The 20,129-nt window shown below is 46.2% G+C and overlaps 2 protein-coding genes across 2 annotated transcripts in view; one reads left to right on the forward strand and one right to left on the reverse strand.

The window, feature by feature from the left end:
* Window positions 1–9,419, forward strand: part of LOC146176480 (protein lin-52 homolog) — a 30,119-nt gene extending 20,700 nt beyond the window's left edge. The window contains exons 6-8 of the mRNA XM_084582806.1: window positions 4,811–4,874; window positions 6,632–6,929; window positions 9,168–9,419. Of these exons, the coding sequence (XP_084438932.1) occupies window positions 4,811–4,874; window positions 6,632–6,911 (344 nt within the window). The 3' untranslated portion in view covers window positions 6,912–6,929; window positions 9,168–9,419. The remainder of the gene's footprint in view (window positions 1–4,810; window positions 4,875–6,631; window positions 6,930–9,167) is intronic.
* LOC146176481 (polyamine-transporting ATPase 13A2-like) lies at window positions 7,861–18,057 on the reverse strand. The gene is made up of 4 exons (XM_084581305.1): window positions 17,791–18,057; window positions 11,815–13,028; window positions 9,147–9,438; window positions 7,861–8,469 (listed from the first exon to the last, which is right to left on the reverse strand). The coding sequence occupies exons 1-4, from the start codon at window positions 18,055–18,057 to the stop codon at window positions 7,861–7,863; spliced, it is 2,382 nt and encodes a 793-aa protein (XP_084437431.1).
* Between the last annotated feature and the right edge of the window lie 2,072 nt (window positions 18,058–20,129).

Raw genomic sequence — 20,129 nt, forward strand, 5'->3', positions numbered from 1 at the left:
GGCAGGTACACCACAGAAAAACGAGACAGATTTAAAGTAGCAGCTCCATGCAGGCGTAGAATTGGTCACACATACACATCACATATCTTTCCATAAACTCTCCTGCACCACAGTGTTTGAGATGTGGTGATCGGCTTACTGTCATTCATATTTTAATTATATGTGCACAACTCGAACCAGACAGGAGACTGCATTTTCTCTCATTGTACACTTACCAAATACCTGCCTACCTATCCATTTTTCTTGGTGACAATCCAATGTTTCCTTTACGACGTGCTCAAATTCCTATCGAAAGTAGGCTTTTTATATGAAATTTCCTATCAACGTGGGTCTCGGCCCGTTCCTCCTTGAGAAAACGGATGAGATCTTTTAAAGCATTTACACATCCTTTTTTATTTTTTGCACATTTTATTATACGTCACAAATGAATTTTAGGCGCTATACACCGCTGTTTTTAGTGATTTTACAGGGCGAATGGATTTTTAGGCCCTATACACCGCTGTCTTTTATCCCTTCATGAAACCTCACAACCAGCGCATTACACCAACTTTAATACACTGTTCACCTTCTGTTTGGCGCTCTTTGGCCTGAGATGCCCTTGCGCCATTAAAATTATCTTCATCAGTATAGACTATGTAGATAATGTAACATGTCCATTGCAATTTGCGCTTCGAGTTTTTCGATCGCTGGTATCGAATCACTCTGACGTAACGAAAGATTTGAAGGTGGTTAGGAATTACTCCCAAGCTTGCAAAAAAAAAAAAATCTAGACTACCATAAAATATTGCGTAATCACCCCCTCTCGTATGACGCCCCCTTCCTTTTGCATTTTCATGCACTACCAAGTAGCGTACTCCCTTTTCTCACTGCAAGTCTGAAAGAAAAGTTTTTTTGGAATTTTTTTCGTCTATCTAAGACTCATATCAGAGTATCAAAGCCAACATGGGTGCATTCTTTTTGCCCACTCCACCAGTTTGCGATAACTTTGAGGATAATTGCGGTTTTGTGTGCAGCATACATTCGTGTGCACTGCAAAAGCAGTTGAGGTCCAGTGGCACAGGCAGAGTGGCAGGGACGTCTGTCGAACGTCTCGTGAGTTCGAGGTCAGAAAAGTCCGTCAGTGGGACAAGACGTATGAAGCCACGCATGCGCAGCGGGCTGAGAATGACAACCCGCACGGTCGGTTCGTCGAGATTGGCACTGTGGTTTCAAAGATAGTGACGAGTTGAGAAGCGAATACGTTAGCGTCGTCTTTGGGTCGTATTCAGAGGAATCTTTCAATACCGTTGACTCCACAAATCAGTTTTGCTAAAACTGTGCAGCCTACACTGCATACAGAGTTATTTTGTAGAACCGGGGAAGGGCCCCGTCACAATTTGCTCTGTTGATCTCTTTACTGGAGGGTGACGCTTTATCGTTACTTAACATAGTGCACCTGTATTGCCTATAAGGGTGCAAGTGCTGCAGGTATGGGCATTTTAAGTGTGAAATTCTCCAACCAAAGACTCCATGTACCTGGCAGATTGATACGGAAGGATGGCTTATATTTAGGCAGTAACCTTTCCGCATTTAACTTTAAAACAGCAATAAAAATTTACCGGGTATAAAAAGGTACAGAGCGAATTGCAGCTGAAAAATGCCGGTTGCTAGGTGTGCTCATGTCAGCCAAGTGCTGCCCTGTTCTTAGAGTGATAGAGAAATGGATTTACGCACCAGCAAGGAGCATGCGCAGACTAATAAAACTAAAAATAAAAAGTAAACAAAGATAAGATGGGAAAACTAGATATATATAAAACTATATAGTTACATTGTCTCAAGTCTAATTGGTTTAAGTTGTCAGTTACAGCCTGTGAAAGGTAATTGAACCATTACAGAGAAGTACTAATCATTGACTATAGCACTATTTTTCTTCCATTGTTCATGAGCATAGCATAAATATTGTGGGGTGTCTGCGACCTCAAAAATCTTGAAATGATTGTTGTGGAAACTTTGTACACTCGCTGAAATTGGGGAATGTTCGGGGATTAGTATTCCAGTCTGCAGTGACTTGCAACAGTAAGATTGCCCAGCGTGTGGTTCATACTCTTTTGTGCGCAACTTATTCGCTTTGCTTGTGTGTAAGCTGTGATGTCTTGTTTGAATAGCTTTTTTTTATTTATCTCCGTTTATTGTGCACAAAGCAATCGCTGTGTATGCTGGTTCATCCTGTACCGGTTGGTGTCCTCATTAACTCATTCGGAGAAGGTACACAAGGACGAAAGAAAGACATTGCACCTCTGTCCTGTGTGCCACGTTATGGTCTTATTCAGGAAGTTGTTTCAGTTTGGCTGCCAGTCAATTCCTTGTCAAGTTTGAGCTGGTGAGAGTCCTCCGTGGAGGTGGCTGTAACAAGCAGGGAACAGAATTAATTTTCTGCGTACACAGGAACCCCCTGTCTCCAAGCAAGAAACATTGCATCGAAAAACAAGTGTGAACCCACACTTCTTTTCTTCAACGTTAAAAGTTCAAGAAAATTTCATGCGTGGGGGATCTTTTCGAAACCCCCCTGAACCCCTTCCTGATAAAACTCTCCAAGAGCATTCAATAAATCTGCCCCTGTGCCGGAAAAAAAGATAAGGTTATCCATAGCCATTGCTCGTGGGACACTGAACAAGACCTGTAATCTTTCTTTAAATATCGAAACTCTTTTTGGCTGTATTGGCACTTTTTCCAACAACAAAAGACTAAATTATTGCTCAGAAAATTGGATATAAGTTCCCCCCCACCTGAATGGAAATTATGTTCAGGTCATAAAGCTAATATCTGTTTGGAAAATATAATATAGGGGTAGCCAAGGGATCCATACAGTAGCAGCTGTGTTGTGGCTACTCTGCTTGCTTGCGACAGCATATTGAGTGATCTAAACTGGATGAACACCTTTAATGTTAAGATCATAAGGAACTTTTGTGATAACCATTTGGGAATTATAATAGAGGGGTAGCAGAATTCATACATTAGCAGCTATGTTGTGGCTACTCTGCTTGCTTGCGACAGCATACTGAGTGTTCTAAAGTTGAGAAACAGTGAGGGGCAATGCTCACTCTAGTGTAGGGCTTCAAAAAGTTGTGCCATTATTGAAATGCAAATACTGCATAAAAAATATGGATATCCACCTCTACCTTGCAAGCTCTTGCAACAACATAGTCGATATGGATGGGGCAGACAGTGCATGAGACTTTGTGTGAGCAAAGAATCCCGGTAGCCCTTGCAAAAGCATGTGGCTTCCGCCACATTTTTTGTCATGCAGCTCGGATAGCAAGAGCCTTTCCAATGGTTTAATTCCTCCATGTTTAATGGCTACTGCTTGACTGTGCTCGGGCACGGCTAGATTAGAGCAGTGATTCTGAACGAGAATAGGATGTCTCGGCAGCACTGCATGGGCAAATTTTTGATAATGCAGATTTGTAAGATGAAAATTTTGAAGGCTTTGAGTAAAAATAAGATATTTCCACTCAGCCTGTGCATGAGTATTTTGAGTTGAGTGTGTTGCCTGTTCTCTCATTTCCATCATATAAGAAGCCTACCCACAGGCACAGAGCATTTCGTAATGGTCAGGTCATGCAAGCATGTATAGTCAAGTCCATTGCCCTGAGTAAATTGAGGTGCATCTTATGTGCATACTTTTCTTTGGTTAAAAGCCTCTGAATATGAGGGGTCCGTCGTGTACAAAGGTGTCTTATATGCCAAAACATATGGTACGTGCAGGAGGGTAGCGCATTGCTTTTACATATGGACATCTTGCCCGCCCGGGTGGTGCAGTGGTTACGGCGCTTGACTACTGTTCCCAAGGATGCGGGATCGAATCCCGGCCTCGGCGGCCGCTTTTCGATGGACGCAAAAAGCAAGGTGCCCGTGTGCTGTGTGATGTCAGTGCGCGTTACAGAACCCCAGGTGGTCGAAATGTTCGTGGTCCTGCTCTATGGCGTCTCATAGCTTGAGTCTCTGGGATGTTAAACCCCACAAAACAGCATACGGACATCTTGCGCACCACCTCCAAGTTATGCAGTGCACCACACTGCAGTGTCGTTTACGGTCAAAGATGATGCCTGAAAATGCAAAGTGTGGCTTGTAGGCAACTCAGCCATGTTACACCAGTGTTTGCTCTGAGTTCATGTTCTAGAAGTTACGCTGCCGTTACATCTAGTAAAATATTGACAGATTACTAGTGATCGATTAATGAAAAAAAATAATAGAACTGCCAAGAATGTTACAATTTGCAAAAGCAGTCAATTACTTGTAACGCATTGCAACGTGGCTGATATATTGCAACGAACTGTGAAGGGTGTTTGCACAAATAAGGTTAGTAAAGCTTGGTGTCCTTTGCTTGTGTAATTTATTTTATAGGCTTCCAGAGTTCTTTTCCAGCCATAAACGCTGCATTTACTGTTTGCACCGTGTAGTTAAGTAATAAACACTGATTAGAAAAACACAAAATCATGCGCTGATTTTTCTTTAAAATGAGCACCGGAAACTGCAGCATGCTTATCTCCCTAGTAGTGAAGGGGTATTAGCAGCGCTAGAAACAGCGAGAAAAAAGGACACCATATGCAGGGCAGATGGTACATCTTGACAGCCTAGGAATCTGGCAGCGCTCTTGAATTGTTAAGAGAACAGCTGGGAAAGCAAAGACAGTGGCATAGGGATATGTGCTGTACAGTTGCATAACCTTTTTCCAAAATCGTGTTTTGCGTGTAAGCAATTTCGTGAAGTGTAGGGGTAGTGTGCTGTGTTTACGTGCACTCTTCACTCCTCTTTCTTCCTTCCTTTTCAGCTCGTGAAATGACAAGGGGCCGGTTCCTGGGCATTCTACGCAAGGACAAAGACACCCGGCGAAAGTGAAGATAAATTTTTGTTTCGCTGTTCTGCAGATTGCAAAGTGTGCATAATGTAGGCAGTGGAAAGAAGAAAATCTTCTGGTACAGGCTTCGTAAAATGACGCTTTTTGGTTGTGCACTCAAGTTGTGATGCATACTGTCTTTGGGAGTTAATGTTTTGTTATGAGTTTGTCTACCTGTGCCTGTTTTTGTCCGGCGAGATGGAAGTTAATTTTTGGTTTTGCTGTTCTGCTTGCAAAGTGTGCAAAATGTAGCCAGGGGAAAGATGTAACAGTTCTGGTACAAAATGGAGATGAAAACTTTCTAGAATGGCACTTTTTGGTTGTGCACTGAATTTTTGGTTTTGCTGTGCTGCTTGCAAAGTGTGCAAAATGTAGCCAGGGGAAAGATGTAACAGTTCTGGTACAAAGTGGAGATGAAAACTTTCTAGAAAGGCACTTTTTGGTTGTGCACTGAGATCCTGCTCCATTCTTTCTTTGGGTGTTTAAACTGTGTTACAAGATCGTCTTTCAATGGCTTATTTCTTTCGTGTTCGCTACCTATGCCAGTTTTTTGTTTAAATGCCCATGTCTGTCGGGCCTTGATGATTGTTAATGCTATATATGATTTTTTGTGCAGCAGTAGGTATGCTTGTAATGCTACTGAAACAAAATGTTGATAGAAATCTGAGATACACTCGTCATTGAAGATGACTTTTCTGTAGGTATAACCCAGTGAGTGATTGCTGTTGGTAATAAAGATATTTGTCTTAGGTGTGCTGTGTTGTGCAAAATTATGCTGTATATATCACCCAAACCTCATTGCATGTTACTGCGCAGAAAATTATCGAGCACCATGTCCATATTTCTTCAAATAATTTCTGCATTTCCAAGACACTCTGCATTACTTTTTTCGTTCAGTATATAGGAGAGTATTTTTCCTCCATTTGTCAGAGAAATGCGTCAAACTTAAATCCAGTCATGTGCAAGATCTGCTCCTTAATTGACTAACAGTGTCTTCTGTTAAAAATTTGCGTTCCACCATACTGTTTGGATGAATGGCTGTATGGTGCAGTGGACTATAAAATTTTGCAACACATGGTACAGCATTTGTCAGGACAAAATGTTTAGAGTCCAAGATGTTTGCACCTGGACTACGCTGTGAAACTCATGCGACGACACAGCAATATACGCTTGCATATCATTCTAAATGAGAGAGGAACTCTGGTACTTCTCTAATGGTTTGTACTTCATGGCTTAGTATCAAATCTTTGGGGGCTGAAAAACCTTTGACAAAGGCTGTAACTGCAGTCTGTCTTTCATCAGTGGAAACCTGCCTTGATAAATGGTGCACAAAAAGCAAGTGCCACTTCCTACCCAACCTAGCAGCAAGCTTTGTGTGCATTTGGACTAGTTACGTTCAGTATTGAATTACCCAGCATTAAATCTGAAGTGCGCAATTATTACTGCTACAAAACTTCTCTGAAGCATGTCATTTGCCTGTTTTGCACAGGGAATGTTTAATTTTTCTGTTTTGCATCACCATTAGCATCTAAGAGTTCTAGATCAAATTCCTTGTATACATAGCACTGCATTGAGGACCATCCCAGAAGTCTGTCCCTTAGAGTACCTGTTCCACACAGACTGGCAACTAACCCAAGCTTGTTCGTCATATACGCGTTTGTTCATTGCTTATTAAAGGCACATTAATCCCACGTGTGGTAGGTCCAGGCATTCGTCCAAAGTGAGTCTCGGCGATGGGGACGCGCTTTGTTTCAGCTGTGAAGACCTCCGCGAGATTGCCGCCATCTGTGCCAAATTTGGGGGCAACGAAGAGCTGTGCGAGACAGTCTGCGAGGAGGTTGAGAAGTGCGGCCAGAGCAATGCCGACCCTGAGCAAGGCTGTATCCCTGTCCCGTGGCCACCTGGGCAGGCCCAGGGCGAGCGAGGCAGAGGTGGCCCAAGGGAGCATGAGGACCGTGGTGACGGCGAGGGGCAAGGCACAAGCGGCAGCCACGGGGCCGAGCCTGGTGGTCCCGCTAAAGGTGGCCAGCTGTAGAGCCAGCAGCGGCAGCTGGTAAGAGGCGAGCAAGAATAGGACGCTGGCGTCTAGTCGCCGCTGCAGTCGCTCCGAAAGGCGTGCGTACCAGGCTCTGCAGTGGAGAAAGTCGGGAAGCGTTTATGAGGAAAGAGAAAAGCAACAGTAATTTGAAGGGAAATGGCCTTAAGGAACCAGCAGGGTTACTCTTGGAGAGCTTTCATGTCATCTACACGTCCTCTACAAAAGCGACCATGGTCTGGAAGTACCCGCCTTACAGACACAGCCTGCCCAGCTATATTACCAAAGTAATAACTTATGCACGGTCTGTGAACCTTACGGCTCTTGGCCCTGTATGTTACATGCTTTGCTCGTGCCCTTCTGTAGTATCTGTGTCAATTCGCCACTTCGTTTGATAATGAACGCTTTAAGTTAATGACCTTGCGGCCCTTGAAATTAGCAGTTAGGTTTAAAGTGCCGTATTCATTTCAATATTGGCCAATGCGTCATACTTGTGAACTCCCTAAGTTAGGAAACCGGAAAGTTGGAAGTGTCGTTATTGGACCGAACAACAGAATATCCCAGCCGTCAAATGAATTCAATTTACATGTGGTTCCGTCTGTCTCTCTATATATAGCAGCCTATTGAACCTGCCATTGTCAAGCATGAAACCTTTCCGCTGTAACATTGGCGGCACTGTCCTATTTATGGATCACAGACGGCTAGAACGCAAAGATTTAACTTGCTAGTGTAGACATTATTTTCCCTTCTATTTCAGTTTGTCTTATCGTTGTGCTCCACCTTTAGTTATGATTTGACCCCCCTTCCGCACACGTGCACACTCAGATCTCCGAGTTGTTGGAAGAGGCATGCTTTGCTGACTAAAAGTGCTAGGCCTTGGGGTTTAAAACTAAACCGAAGCTCGCATTCGATTATCTGCTTTCGGCCGGCTTTACTTTTAAATGAAAGCTTATGCCCACCTACAGTGTAGCTGTCCGAGTATGGCGACTTGGGCAGCAAGCCAGCACAGTCCGCGCAATACGAAAGCCGCCGCGTCCTGCCGAGGTGGTGGAGGCTGGTCTTGAGAACGGCCCGAAATCGCCAGGGCCAGCGTCGGTGTGCCGCACGCCACGGCCTCGAGGTAGACATACATGCGGTCCGTGAAAGTTGCGCGCTGCGCATACAGTACGAGTAGGGCGCAGGCTTGCAGGCACACGCTTGCCGCTACGTAATCGAGCGTTAGGCCCCGGTTGGCCAGAACTCTCCGAGCTGCCACAGCAACGCCAGGAACGTCGGCCACAGAGCCGCAAGTCAGGGAGGACCATGGGGCGTTATCCACTACGATGCTGCCGCCGTGCATTCTCGTCGCCGCTAGGCTTAACGTGGCGCCTCCGGCGCATACGGTGTGGATGCCGAGTTGACGCAACACGGCGGCAGCCTTGTGGGCGGGTAGCCCTCCCAGCACTGACACGGAATCCCGTACAGAAGCCAGCAGACCCGGAAAGTGCTTGCGCAGAACGACGAGTGTGCCATAGCTTAGGGCGTAGTGCAGCCGCTCTACACGCTGCTCACCGTCCTCCTGCGGGCGTCGCCATTGCGCGGTTAGTCTCGGGGTTCAGTTTTTGAGGAAGACGGAAGTAGCTTTGTAAACAACCTCAAGAGGTAGTGCTTCAAGAGCAGAAGTTTTCGCAAGTTGGCATAGTAGATTCATTATGAAAAAGCAGCGCCAACTTGGACAGAACGCCTGAACAAGAATTGAGATGCCACAGTGTTGGGTGTATCTCCCTTGCTCTTTGATGTTTGTCCATGTGAGCGTATTTTTTTTTTTTTTCACCCGGACATACGCCGTTTGTTTAAAAAAAAAAAAAACGTACCCCCACCCGCCCCTATGTTTTTTGCGGGTGTTGCCTCGAACCCCTTGCGAAAAGAAAAACGGCTATATGCCTGTTAGCTCACCGCCTCTCAATAGGCACTGAATCTCGGTGTAGCGCTGGCGATGAAGCTTAATTCTCACAGGAGGCCCTTGTTCAAGAGTGATGGGGACCTATTTTCAAAACTACGCGCTAAATTGCCCGCGTCGTCAGGACTGCTACCGACTTTCCAAAGCCGGCAACGTTTACCGTCCACTTATTCCCCGCGTCCTTAGTATGCTGCTGCCAAAAGCAGGTCTTCGCATTTAGGTTCGGTCTGCAGATGACCCCACGCTTCACACTATTGCCCGCCACCAAATGAAGACATCATAATGGACTACGTTACTTTCTGTTTGGGTGTCTGCAGCTCGAACAGCGAGGGAGTCTCGAGGGTGCGAACGTCGACGGCAGGGCCTCCGAGCACTGTCTTGCGGGCTGCAACGAGCAAGATCGGCTCGTCAGTCAGCACGACCCCCGTCGCGCGGGCTACAGCAATGCAGCGGAAGACGTTGGCCTCGTCGACTACCACGGGCCGTAGACCAATGCACCTCAATTCCTCGACTGCTCGAGATGCCCGTGGATTCAGCAAGGGCTCAAAGAAATACAACCCTCTGAAGTTGACGTGGTTTTCTTCCGTACTGTAGCCGCAATATGCCACCTGAAAAGAGGCATATAGATACCGGAATATTTAATGATCCGGAATGTAGTATCTGCTAATAGTAATTATTAGCGCTATTAACGCTGAAACGGTAGTAATGCACTTTTCCATTTGCTTTGGGTACATTAGTGTGTAGCATGACTCCATTTTTATTTGTTAACCAGTGTTGAAAAGTGTCTTCGGCCATCTGAAAGAACAGGTTTATCATACGCTTTAAATGTTGAATTTTTCGGTTCAATCAGAAAAACACAGTGCCCGCCTTCTGGAAATCGGTTTTAGCTGCAAAAGACCGGTACTTCTAGCATGCATGTCGCAACTGTATAAATGGATAGTGTTGTAACCAGGAATGCGGCGAGGCGGTATGTTTGGAATTTAGTAGCGTGGTTGTGAGCTTCGGGGCATTGACCCGCGAATTATGCACATATCGTCGCAGATATGGAGGTATGCTAAGTGGAAACGTCTACTAGCGTGCGTAGCGCCATCTGCTCATATAAGTCGCTTGGTAACTAAGAAACGCAGAAAACAATAATCGAATCGACGGCATATACATAAGATGTACGGAATTTGTGGCGTGTTTTGGTTACCGCTAAACAGAAGTTACAGCGCTGATCTACACGAACACATGACTCGCTGCCCTCTACTATAAAGCAGTGCGAAATAAGACTCCATCTTATGTTCATGTTTGTTGTGCGGTCCGATAATTTACATTCACTTTTTCTTTTTTGACAACTTCCTCTTTCAAGGATAGCTCTTGCGGGAGGAAGTTGTTACCTCTACGTTGCTTTTTCTACACACATATTTCATCGAAAAGAAAAAGCCGAGAAATGAAAGATTCATTCTGAAACACCAAAATGGTTGGACGAATATTGACAAAACCGAACAGTCCGATCCCTACTCTTAGCGTTCCAGCACGGGTCGGTGCATGGAAAATGGTTGCGGCCTCAGGTACACTAACTGTCGTCCACTAGATGGACCTCATCGCGATCGTTCCGCTGGTAGGTGATCACGAGAAGGCAAACATCATATACCTTCTACCAAATAAACTATGGAAAACTAGTGCTTTCGTACGTTATACCAGGTGTAGCCACATTAAATCTGTTTTGTCATATTTCTAAAAATTTCGGCTTGTTAGATTTATTGCCTGCTGCAGGTGATAATGCTTTGGTCACTACTGGCCGAGATTCCTGCAGAAGAATGCAACTTTTACCTCATCTCGCTCTTCACGCGAGCTTGCAGAAAGTACCATTTAAAGAAATAGCCCTACTCTGGAGCTTAAGCGTAATGCATGCAACGTGTACGTCGTCGCTCCCGGATACTGAGAGGTCAAAGCGGGAGCACAAGATTAGTGCTTGTAAAGAGCACGTGGCACAAAACAAGCCACCGTAGCCCGAACAGCAGTGGGAAACGAGCTGTGAGACGGCGCCGGCCTTTACATCTGTCCTGTGACATCATGCTGGGGGCGTCCTGTAATAAACATTGATCGTAACCGGAAAGAAATATACGGCTAGGAAAAAGGATCGCGATGCTCTATTCAGGATTTAGTAATGTTCCGTTATTGTAGCGACTACATGCTTGTCAGGCACAAGAGGGAAGGTTCGTATTTTGGTGTCGTACCCCTTCAAAGCAGCCTTGGCTGGCGACCGCAGCTACGCCGAAGCCACGCTCATGAAACGATGCCGCGATGGCGTCGGCGTTCGGCGGCGCCTTGTGGGCACCCCGGCACAGTGGAAAGATATCCGCTGGTTTACCGACATGAACGACCTCTTTATGGCTTCTGGTTCTGAAGTGGATCGTGGTCCATTCGCGACCCGGGTTGTGCGGCTGGCATTCAAGCACACGCAGACTTCGGCACTCGCCCCTTTCGTGGAGCAAGTCGTCTGGTCGAGCTTGTTCTTCGGCTATAGAAGATGGCTCTTCCAGAGGAATCGCTGGCTGAGCTAACAGCTCCGGTGTCTGGCATCCCGAAGGCATGGGTGTCCGGGCGGCCCCTTGCTTGGGACACATTGGGCAACTATTCGTCATTCGTCCTGACAAGCGGCGAACAGCGCGCAAACCAGCCAGTATTATGTGATATGGCGAAATGTGGCTGTTAGGCTCTTGTACCCGTACTTGTGGAACTTCTGCAACGGTCACGTGTTCTTCAGCGCTTGCCGTTTCACTGGTACAAGTTTCGGAATAAGCGAGATCAGGTGATCCATCGCCTTTGCCTCCCTGACCATTTTCAATCGAAAGCGGTTCGTAGGTATCAATTTGCTTCACAGCGCAAGAAGACACTATGTCCAGTGGGTCTCTGGTCTCCCTCAAGTCCTGGTCAAGGCGTTGGGTGCTCCAGAAAGGGTTTACGTAAGGGGCCAACCTCAGCTGAGGGCCTGATGGTTCTGGGGGTGTGCCCAAGGCGTAGTCGCTGTCGTCGCCTTCTTTACAGTGTCCGGAACCCGCACTCGCGAACACTGCCACTTCGTGTGGGTGTCCCATTGCTTCGGTTCCATCATGCCAGAGCGCTGCTCCCACAGCCGCCGCTGCCCAGCGAAGAGGGTGTCCTCGTGGCAAGTGAGCCAACCCGCGCGCTACAACGGGGGCGAACCCGTGGCACCCCGAGGGAAGGACCCCGGCTAACTTCTCTTCGGTCTCGCACAAGGTGCCTGTACAATCGATGGCAACGGAGGCTGCCCGCCCCCAGCGGGACACTGATGCGATGGCGCCTCCCGAGCTCTTGGCGCCAGCCGAGGCGAATGCCGATGCCGCTATCTCCTCCAGGAGCCAGTTGGTTAGAAGCGCTCGAGGCGGAAACAACAGTAAGTGAACGCTGAGTGCACGCAGCAAAACTTCGTCCCAAGTGAAGCGGTCCCGGCCTAGCCAGAACAGTAGCGAGAGCAGGAACGCGACGGCCGCGACAGCCCACTGCGCCAGACCGAGTTCTTCTTGCTCCTGGACGTTGGGTCTTGAGAGTAGCATGGCACTTTCTGTAGCAGCGCCCGTCCTTAGAACAATGGCACGAAGTTCCCCTCGCGAGCACACTATTCTAGAAGGGCGAAGAATAACGCTGGCTCGGTGTTTGTAAGCGCAGAAGAGTTCGCTCTCCGGCTGTCGTAATGGCCATTTGGAGGCCATACGTGGGAGTGCCACGTCGCCCTGGTCTACGATGCAGTCGCCGGATAACAAAACCAGATCGCACGGGGCTCCGTTGCCTTGTTTAAGTTCGAGAACGTCCCCAGGAACCAGCATGCTTGACAGGATTTCCTCGGTAGTAGGCTGAGCCAGCGTAACAACCAGGTGTGAGATGGGACGGGATCTGATTCGGGCGGCGAAGGTCCTGCACGATTTGAAAAGCCAAAGGGTGGCGGCGACTGTGACTGCGACGCCCGCGGTGAGGTAGTGGCTGCGCAGAAGCCACATGAACGCTCCTATGGCCAGCCATCGGGTTCTCGGGACACTTGAGTCCCGCTGTGTAAAGCGGTACTCGTTCAAGCCATGTCGCTGCAGAAGACTCGACCTCCGATCCGGTCGCACACCAGAGCTGGCCAGAAGTTCACCGCAAGTCAGTCTGCCGTCGTCCAAGCCGCGTTCTTCCTGAAGCAGGGACACAACGGCTTTATAATTAGTTATCTCCTTATCAACTCACGATTCCTTTTTGATTGTCCTTATTGCGTTATGATTGACCTACGGCAGGCGAAGAGAAAGATACACAAGCTTACATCAGCAGTCAAGATCTGTGTACTGTTTGTTCAAACGCTCATAGGTTCCTCCAGTGCATCTTCCATCGTATAACTAATTTTTGTTTCACTTTTTTTTACCCTCATCAGGAGCAGCATGCAGAAAAACATCTCTTCACCAAAATGCTTTATCTCTATCTTTTTCATGGTGACACTTTCAAGAAAGTCGCATTTACTTTGTGGCCGACGCTATAGTTTATTAACCTCTCTTACAGACAATGGCCCCTGGTGAGTGCTTTGAAATAGACGTTGCGAGATGGACTATCACTCTGTCGGTTCGATATAGCGAAGTATATTGATTCAGCGTCTTAATATATCCCTTACTTCTCCCTCACTATTTCGCTTATTCATTGGCAAAAGAAGCGTAAACCCGCGCGTTCGCTTTATGCCCCACAAAATTAGTAGTCATAACCACGCAGGGCCCGACTAAAGTGTAACGCTTGGAGAAGATGATCCCATTTGAACCATGCATATCTTGGACTTTTTCTCGGCATGGATCTGTTATGGCTTTCCTTATGTAACATCATTCGGTAAGTGGGGAGGCAGAACGAGACGAAAGACCAGGCATTCACACCTCTCCTCTCTGATACCACCCTGCTCATATCTATATCTAAGCTGCTTTTTTTTTTCTCTCTTTACTGCTACTACCACGACTCGCCATAGCGGTAGGGGGAGGGAGGACCTCCTCCCTTTTATATCCGCCATTGATAGCGTTTTCCGTTCAGCGCCTTCAGTGCAAACTCAAAGACCCATCGGAGACAGCGTTCCAGTAACAAGCGAATTTCTGTCAGAGAGCTTCTATATTCAAGGTGATCTGCCCCTTTTCTCCAAGATAGTAATTAAATGGTTAGCTATATAGCGTAACTAATTAACTATCCTCGCAGAATTAAAAAAAATGGTTGCGGTTTAGCTTCAGTTAAACCTAGTTTAAAGCGATAGCTCTAGCTATTCTAGTTCACTATAGCTCCGGCCGAGGCGCGCGGCGCACCTCTATACATACTCGAGAATGACGTCAACGATCATGTGTCTCACCGGACAGTTGCTCACGCGTTGAGCTACTTTCCACGTCACTTGAACCTTGACCTTTGGTGGGAACATAGCTACCCAAACTTGACCTCAAAGTTTGAAGGTCATCGGAAGTACACGGTGACCTTGGCTTTACCTTGCGAGAGAAGCTATCGCTTCAAAAAGCTGCAGTTTAGGTAGGACACTCGTCTTCCAAGAGAACTGCGCTCACTTCAGTCGTTTACGACGCTGTGTCTCTCTGGGTTAAATTTCCGGCATATATAAACTCGTCGGATTTTATAATCTGAATGCGCTTTCCTGGGGTAATTCTTTTCATGTCATCATTTCTGCTTTCACCAATTCATTTTGTTATGGCTTCCATGTTCTGTCTTCTTGAGCTCCTCATAGTAAATATGCTGACTCGGAGTCTCATTATTATATCTCATACAATTACAGCCTCGTCATGTTTGCCGTTGTACGTTATTGGGAATAGACATGAGCGATCGATCTAGGCTAATTTGGTTGGGTGTCATTTTGCCCCAGTCAGACGAAAGCGTTCACTACTGACCTAGGCTTTAGTTGAATTCGTCGTGTAAGTTGACAGATACAGCAATTACAAGGCCGAGGCATTTTAATCAGTTTTAAGCAGTTGAGCTATGTTGCGCAAAAGCTTCCTTTACTGCCATGGGATGGATTTTGGCCAATAGGCTGTGCAGTAGGCACGCTACAAGAAAGTGTTTTCTAACCTTGGTAAGAGGGACCTAGGTATAGAGTCACATGAAACATTTTATCACAGGAACTCCATGTGGATTACAAAGACAAAATGTACCGCAAAGCTAGATAGGAAAGTGGGAGGGCTCTCTGTTGGCTACCACTCTTCATAGTTGGGAGACGTCATCTGTCATAAGTACACTGTCATCTCGCATATATTGTTTTGTGTGTGTCATGTTGTCCTGACAAAGAAGTTCACTGCTGGCATATACCTGATTGGGGTTGTTAGTTAAAGCAGACGGATGCCCAGTGCCAGCGATCACACAACCTAATTAACTCTAAACAGCCGAGCTATGATAAGCAAAAACTTCTTTTAAACGAATTCCCGTAAACCCTTGCTCAAACGTGTTAAGGTCACATGGTACGAAAGAAGTTCATATTATCAGTGCCATAATTTAAAAAGGAGGCACACACCAGAGGCGTGAACGTATATCTATCTACTTTTAGCCGAATATAAGAAACTGCGTTCTACATAGCACCACATAATAGCTCTAGAGCATGAAACTAATGATGGCAGCATCGGGAAATTGGAAACAATGGTAGTATGCGATTATTTATTATTATATATCAAAAAAGGAAAGAAAATGTGTTTGTCAGCCTCAGTATCTGCTATCTGATACCTGAAGCACTTGAACTGGGGCGGCGGAGTGAGGAAGCTGTAGAGGAAATCACAGAGGTGTGAGACAGGGAAAAAGTATAGGGTAGGTAAAGTAAGGGGCTTTATTATTATTATTATTATTATTATTATTATTATTATTATTATTATTATTATTATTATTATTATTATTATTATTATTATTATTATTATTATTATTATTATTATTATTATAGAATAAAATAAAAATAATAAAGGAAGGGAAATATTTTTGCCTGCCCCGGTATCTGCTATCGAAATGAACTGAAGCACCTGAACTGGGGCGGCGGAAATGAAGGGATAGCAAGGAGGCAGGTAGGAGAAATCATAGAGGTGAGCGACAGGGAGAAAGGACTGTTTAGGTTAAAAGGTAAAGGAGTATAATACAATATTGTACATTCCAGACAGTATGAGTTTGTTTAAGGCCCGCCCGCGATTGACTTAGCACGCTGGAGCACTCGGCATTGCGGGCGAGCCTTCACAATGTGCATTACGTCGGTGTGCTCTCTCCGTCCGGAAGTGGTGTCCACGGGAGGCGCGCCGCCCGCCAAGAGAGGAGTGCGGAGGTAAAAATCCCAGTGATCTGCTTTCTGTATTTGAAGCACTACCCTTTAAATAAGACTCATGCCGAGCCAGTGGCGATGTGTTATGGTAATGTTCAAGCGTGTAACAATGCCTTTAAATGACGCAGACGTTTTTGGAGAGATATGGGAGAGGCCTTCGCCCTGCAGCGGGTATAGTCAGGCTGATGATGATGATGACGTTAGTCAATTACAATGCTGGACGACCAAAGATGCATGGTGTTCCCTATGCCTCTGGCAGGTGTACGACAAATGCGACGAGAGTGGGGCTCTAACGCTCGCTGAGCGCTGGACAATTCTCTCGAAAAAATAGTGAAACACGTTACTGTGGGTGCAGTGCAGACACAGCGCTCATCATATTTTACAGCAACCTGCACATTACGAAGGTAGCTGCGCGCTTTGGAAACTCTTTTGTCCGCTCGATAAAAATGCACCACTTCACTCAGCACAATTGATGGCCACACGCGCGACCTACGAAATATTGCATCATTCTCCATACTCACCCGATATCGCACAAAATAGCTTCGTCATCTTCCTTCCCACAAAGAATGGACTGCGCGAGAACACTACCGGGACGGCGTGGAAGTGATTTTTAAAATTAATACTCTTCCAAAACACTAATAACGAAGAGCTCTAGAGCGATGGTATACGCCAGCTCGTACAACACTGGCATATAATTGCGTGGTCTTGGACAGATAATATGTTGGGAAAGATTAAACTCCTGGCCAGGATTCATTGTTCTATATGTGTTTCTTCAAACAGCTAGCATATAACACCATGATTAGACCTAAACTTGAGTACGCGTGCACTGTTTGGGATCCACACACTAAAACTAACATTAATGTTCTCGAAAGAATTCAACGCAAGGCTGTTCGGTTTATATTTTCTAAATATCGCAGCACTGACTCACAATCTACCCTAATGCTTAAACATAACACACAGTCCCTTGAATCTCGGCGCAGAATACACAGGCTAAAATTCCTCTTTCTACTAAAAAATAATAAATTATCAATGGCTCCTGATTTGTATCTTAAACCGGCATCGTCTAGGGCAACAAGAAATACGCACACTGAGTCACTAACACCTTACTTTGCCAGAACTAACATTTTCAAATTTTCTTTTTTCCCGCGCACCATAATCGAATGAAATAACCTGCCATTATCATCCCTTCAGGACTTTGATTCCTTAGAAAAGGCCGTGCATTGATTTGCTGTCTTGCTTGTACTTGTGTAAATTTTATGTTCATGTTTTTGCACTTTATGCTTTTCTGTTTTCTTTTGGAATTGTTGCCCCTCCTGCCAGGACCCTTCACTGGGTCTGCAGTATGATCAAATAAATAAAATAAATAAAATAAATAATGATAGTCAGGGATAAAAGGGAGACTTAGTGAGGGAGAGTAGAGTGATAGAGAGAGGGAGACTATCTCTCTCTCTCTCTCTCTCTCTCTCTGAGAGTCTCCCTTTCATCTCTGACTATGAGAGAGAGAGAAGGATCGCAGCAGGACGCCGAAAATGCTTTGGCCTTGCTGCACGTCAATTGACTTAAGTGATCCGCTGAAATTTTTATGGCTTTCGGGAAGGGAAGGCTTTCACGCTATACCCCTCTGTAGACAGCGTGCGCGCACTCACGCGAAAGGTAGTCCCGTTCCAGCTGAATCGGACTCCGCGGTGTAGGAAGGTGCCGTCGCGGGCGACCCTCCGCACCGCCAGGCAGCGTCCAGCGACGTCGTGCAAGCTCACCAGCGACGCTCGCGCCAGCGGGCAGCGAGTGGCCGCCAAGTGCAGGAGCCACGCCTTGGGCAGCAGCCATCGGGAGCACAGGCAACAACGGAGGATCTCGTACCAGGCGCTGGGCTGCCAGCCGCGCAGCAAGCACCTCTCTTCGTCTTCCTCCATCTCGATGATTCTTGGCCACGCAGTGTTGACCACGTGGGGGTGTACTTGGTAATTCCCCTTTCGCGATCAACATTTGGACCCGCCCCTTGCGATAGGGATAAGCGTCATGTCTACGTTTGTTTGTTTGTTCCTTTCCGACACAGAAATCCGGTGCTAAAGTACAGCGCCTTCAATAGATAAAGCTACAAGATACAGAAGATCATCATCATCATCATCAGCCTGATTATACCCACTGCAGGGCGAAGGCCTCTCCCATATTTCTCCACTTAACCCGGTTCTGTGCTAGCTGCATCCACTTGACCCCTGCGAAATTCTCAATCTCATCCGCCCACCTAACTTTCTGCCGCCCCCTGCTACGCTTTCCTTCCCTTGGAATCCAGTTTGTTACCCTCAGCGACCATCGGTTATCCTCTCTTCGCACTACATGTCCTGCCCATGTCCATTTCTTCTTCTTAATTTCCACTAGAATGTCGGTAACTTGAGTTACTTCTCTGACCCACTCTGCACGCTTTCTATCTCTTAATGTTACCCCTACCATTTTTCGTTCCATAGCCCTCTGGGTTGTCCTCAGCTTAAGTAGAACTCTCTTGGTTAGCCTCCACGTTTCAGCCCCATAGGTGAGTACAGGCAAGATGCAACTGTTGTATACTAGATTCAAAGATACAGAACTTTGGTCGCATGAATTAATGCGACTAACTGCACAACACTATGGTTGAAAAAAGAAAATTTAAGTGCATGAGCGGACTAAAGAACATTAATTTGACATATTGCTGATTGCTTTGCAATAAACATACATCAGTTAATGAAATAATGAAACGTACGACTAAAGGCGATATTAATACAGCAATGTGTTGTACTTAGTGGGACGGTACAGAGTCGTTGCAAAATTTAAAGAAAAAAAAAAAACGCATTATACGTTTTTAGGTACATCAAATTCGATAATGGCAGCGTTTGGACGAGTTGGTTAGACATTTTAAACCTAGAAAGCGCATAAAAAACACACGGACAACAGCAAGAGACAGACACACGAGCGCTCGTGTGTCTGTCCCTTGCTGTTGTCCGTGTGTTTTTTATGCGCTTTCCAGGTTTAACATCAAATTCGAACAAACAATAATCAACCATACAAATATGTGATGTCTTGCTTGAGCAAGAGGGGCTTTAAGAAACGTTTTGGTGACGAGTGATCGATACGAAATGCTGTCCGCGTGGCGAAAATGACGTGCCTCTTTTTGGGACACCTTAACTTTATCACAAGGCCGGCAGACCATTTACCCATAACGCGATAGACGGATCAGACGTACATCGTGTAAATATATTTTATTGCGAAAGTAATACTACGACAGCCAAAGCGAGACCTCGGGTGGCCGCAGCTACGCCGTGAAGAGGGGTATAGCTACGGTTTGCTGAAAAATTCAGCCTGCCATGACATTTGAATTCACGTTACCCTATATGCCACGGGCAGGAGCTGCCAACTCTGGTCGCTCCTTTCATAGGGGAGGGTGATATCAGAATCAGCCTGCCAGAACCGTTTGCATTCTCGTTACCCCTACGACATTCAGGCACGTCCATACGGCTTGGTTGAAGCCTGACTTTATATGTGGGCTGGTAGCTTACGCTCTCTCGTCATACCCTTAAAGGATGAGCTTAAGTGTCCCCAATAATGTAACACCTTACAGTGGTAGGGCGTGATAGGGGATTAATGTAGCGGGCAAAAGAAGCTTCCGCGTTTCTTTCGCAGTTCAACTAGGGTTAACCAGAGCTAAACCACAGCTATTTTTTTTCTCTCTCGCTGGTGTGGATTGAAAATGAAAGTTACTGTACTGCTAGTTGGTACCTTTTCTATGCTGAATGCCATTATAAGTCATAGTGCCATGCGGTAGCTTAAAACACGCTGACATCTGCTGGAATGGGGATGCGTACAGATGGGCCGAGAAACGGGCACTCTACACGAAGGTGTCTTTTGGTCCAGGCAGAACTGATCAGTGTTGACTTGCCCTCCACTACGGCTCCTCTTTATCTCTTTCCACGTTAACTCCCACCTTCATCCCTTCTCTTACGGCGCGGTTCAGGTG

The sequence above is a fragment of the Amblyomma maculatum genome, chromosome 10 (assembly GCF_055883805.1).
Source record: "Amblyomma maculatum isolate TAMU_Amacu chromosome 10, ASM5588380v1, whole genome shotgun sequence".
In the NCBI taxonomy this organism is placed as follows: Eukaryota; Metazoa; Arthropoda; class Arachnida; order Ixodida; family Ixodidae; genus Amblyomma; species Amblyomma maculatum.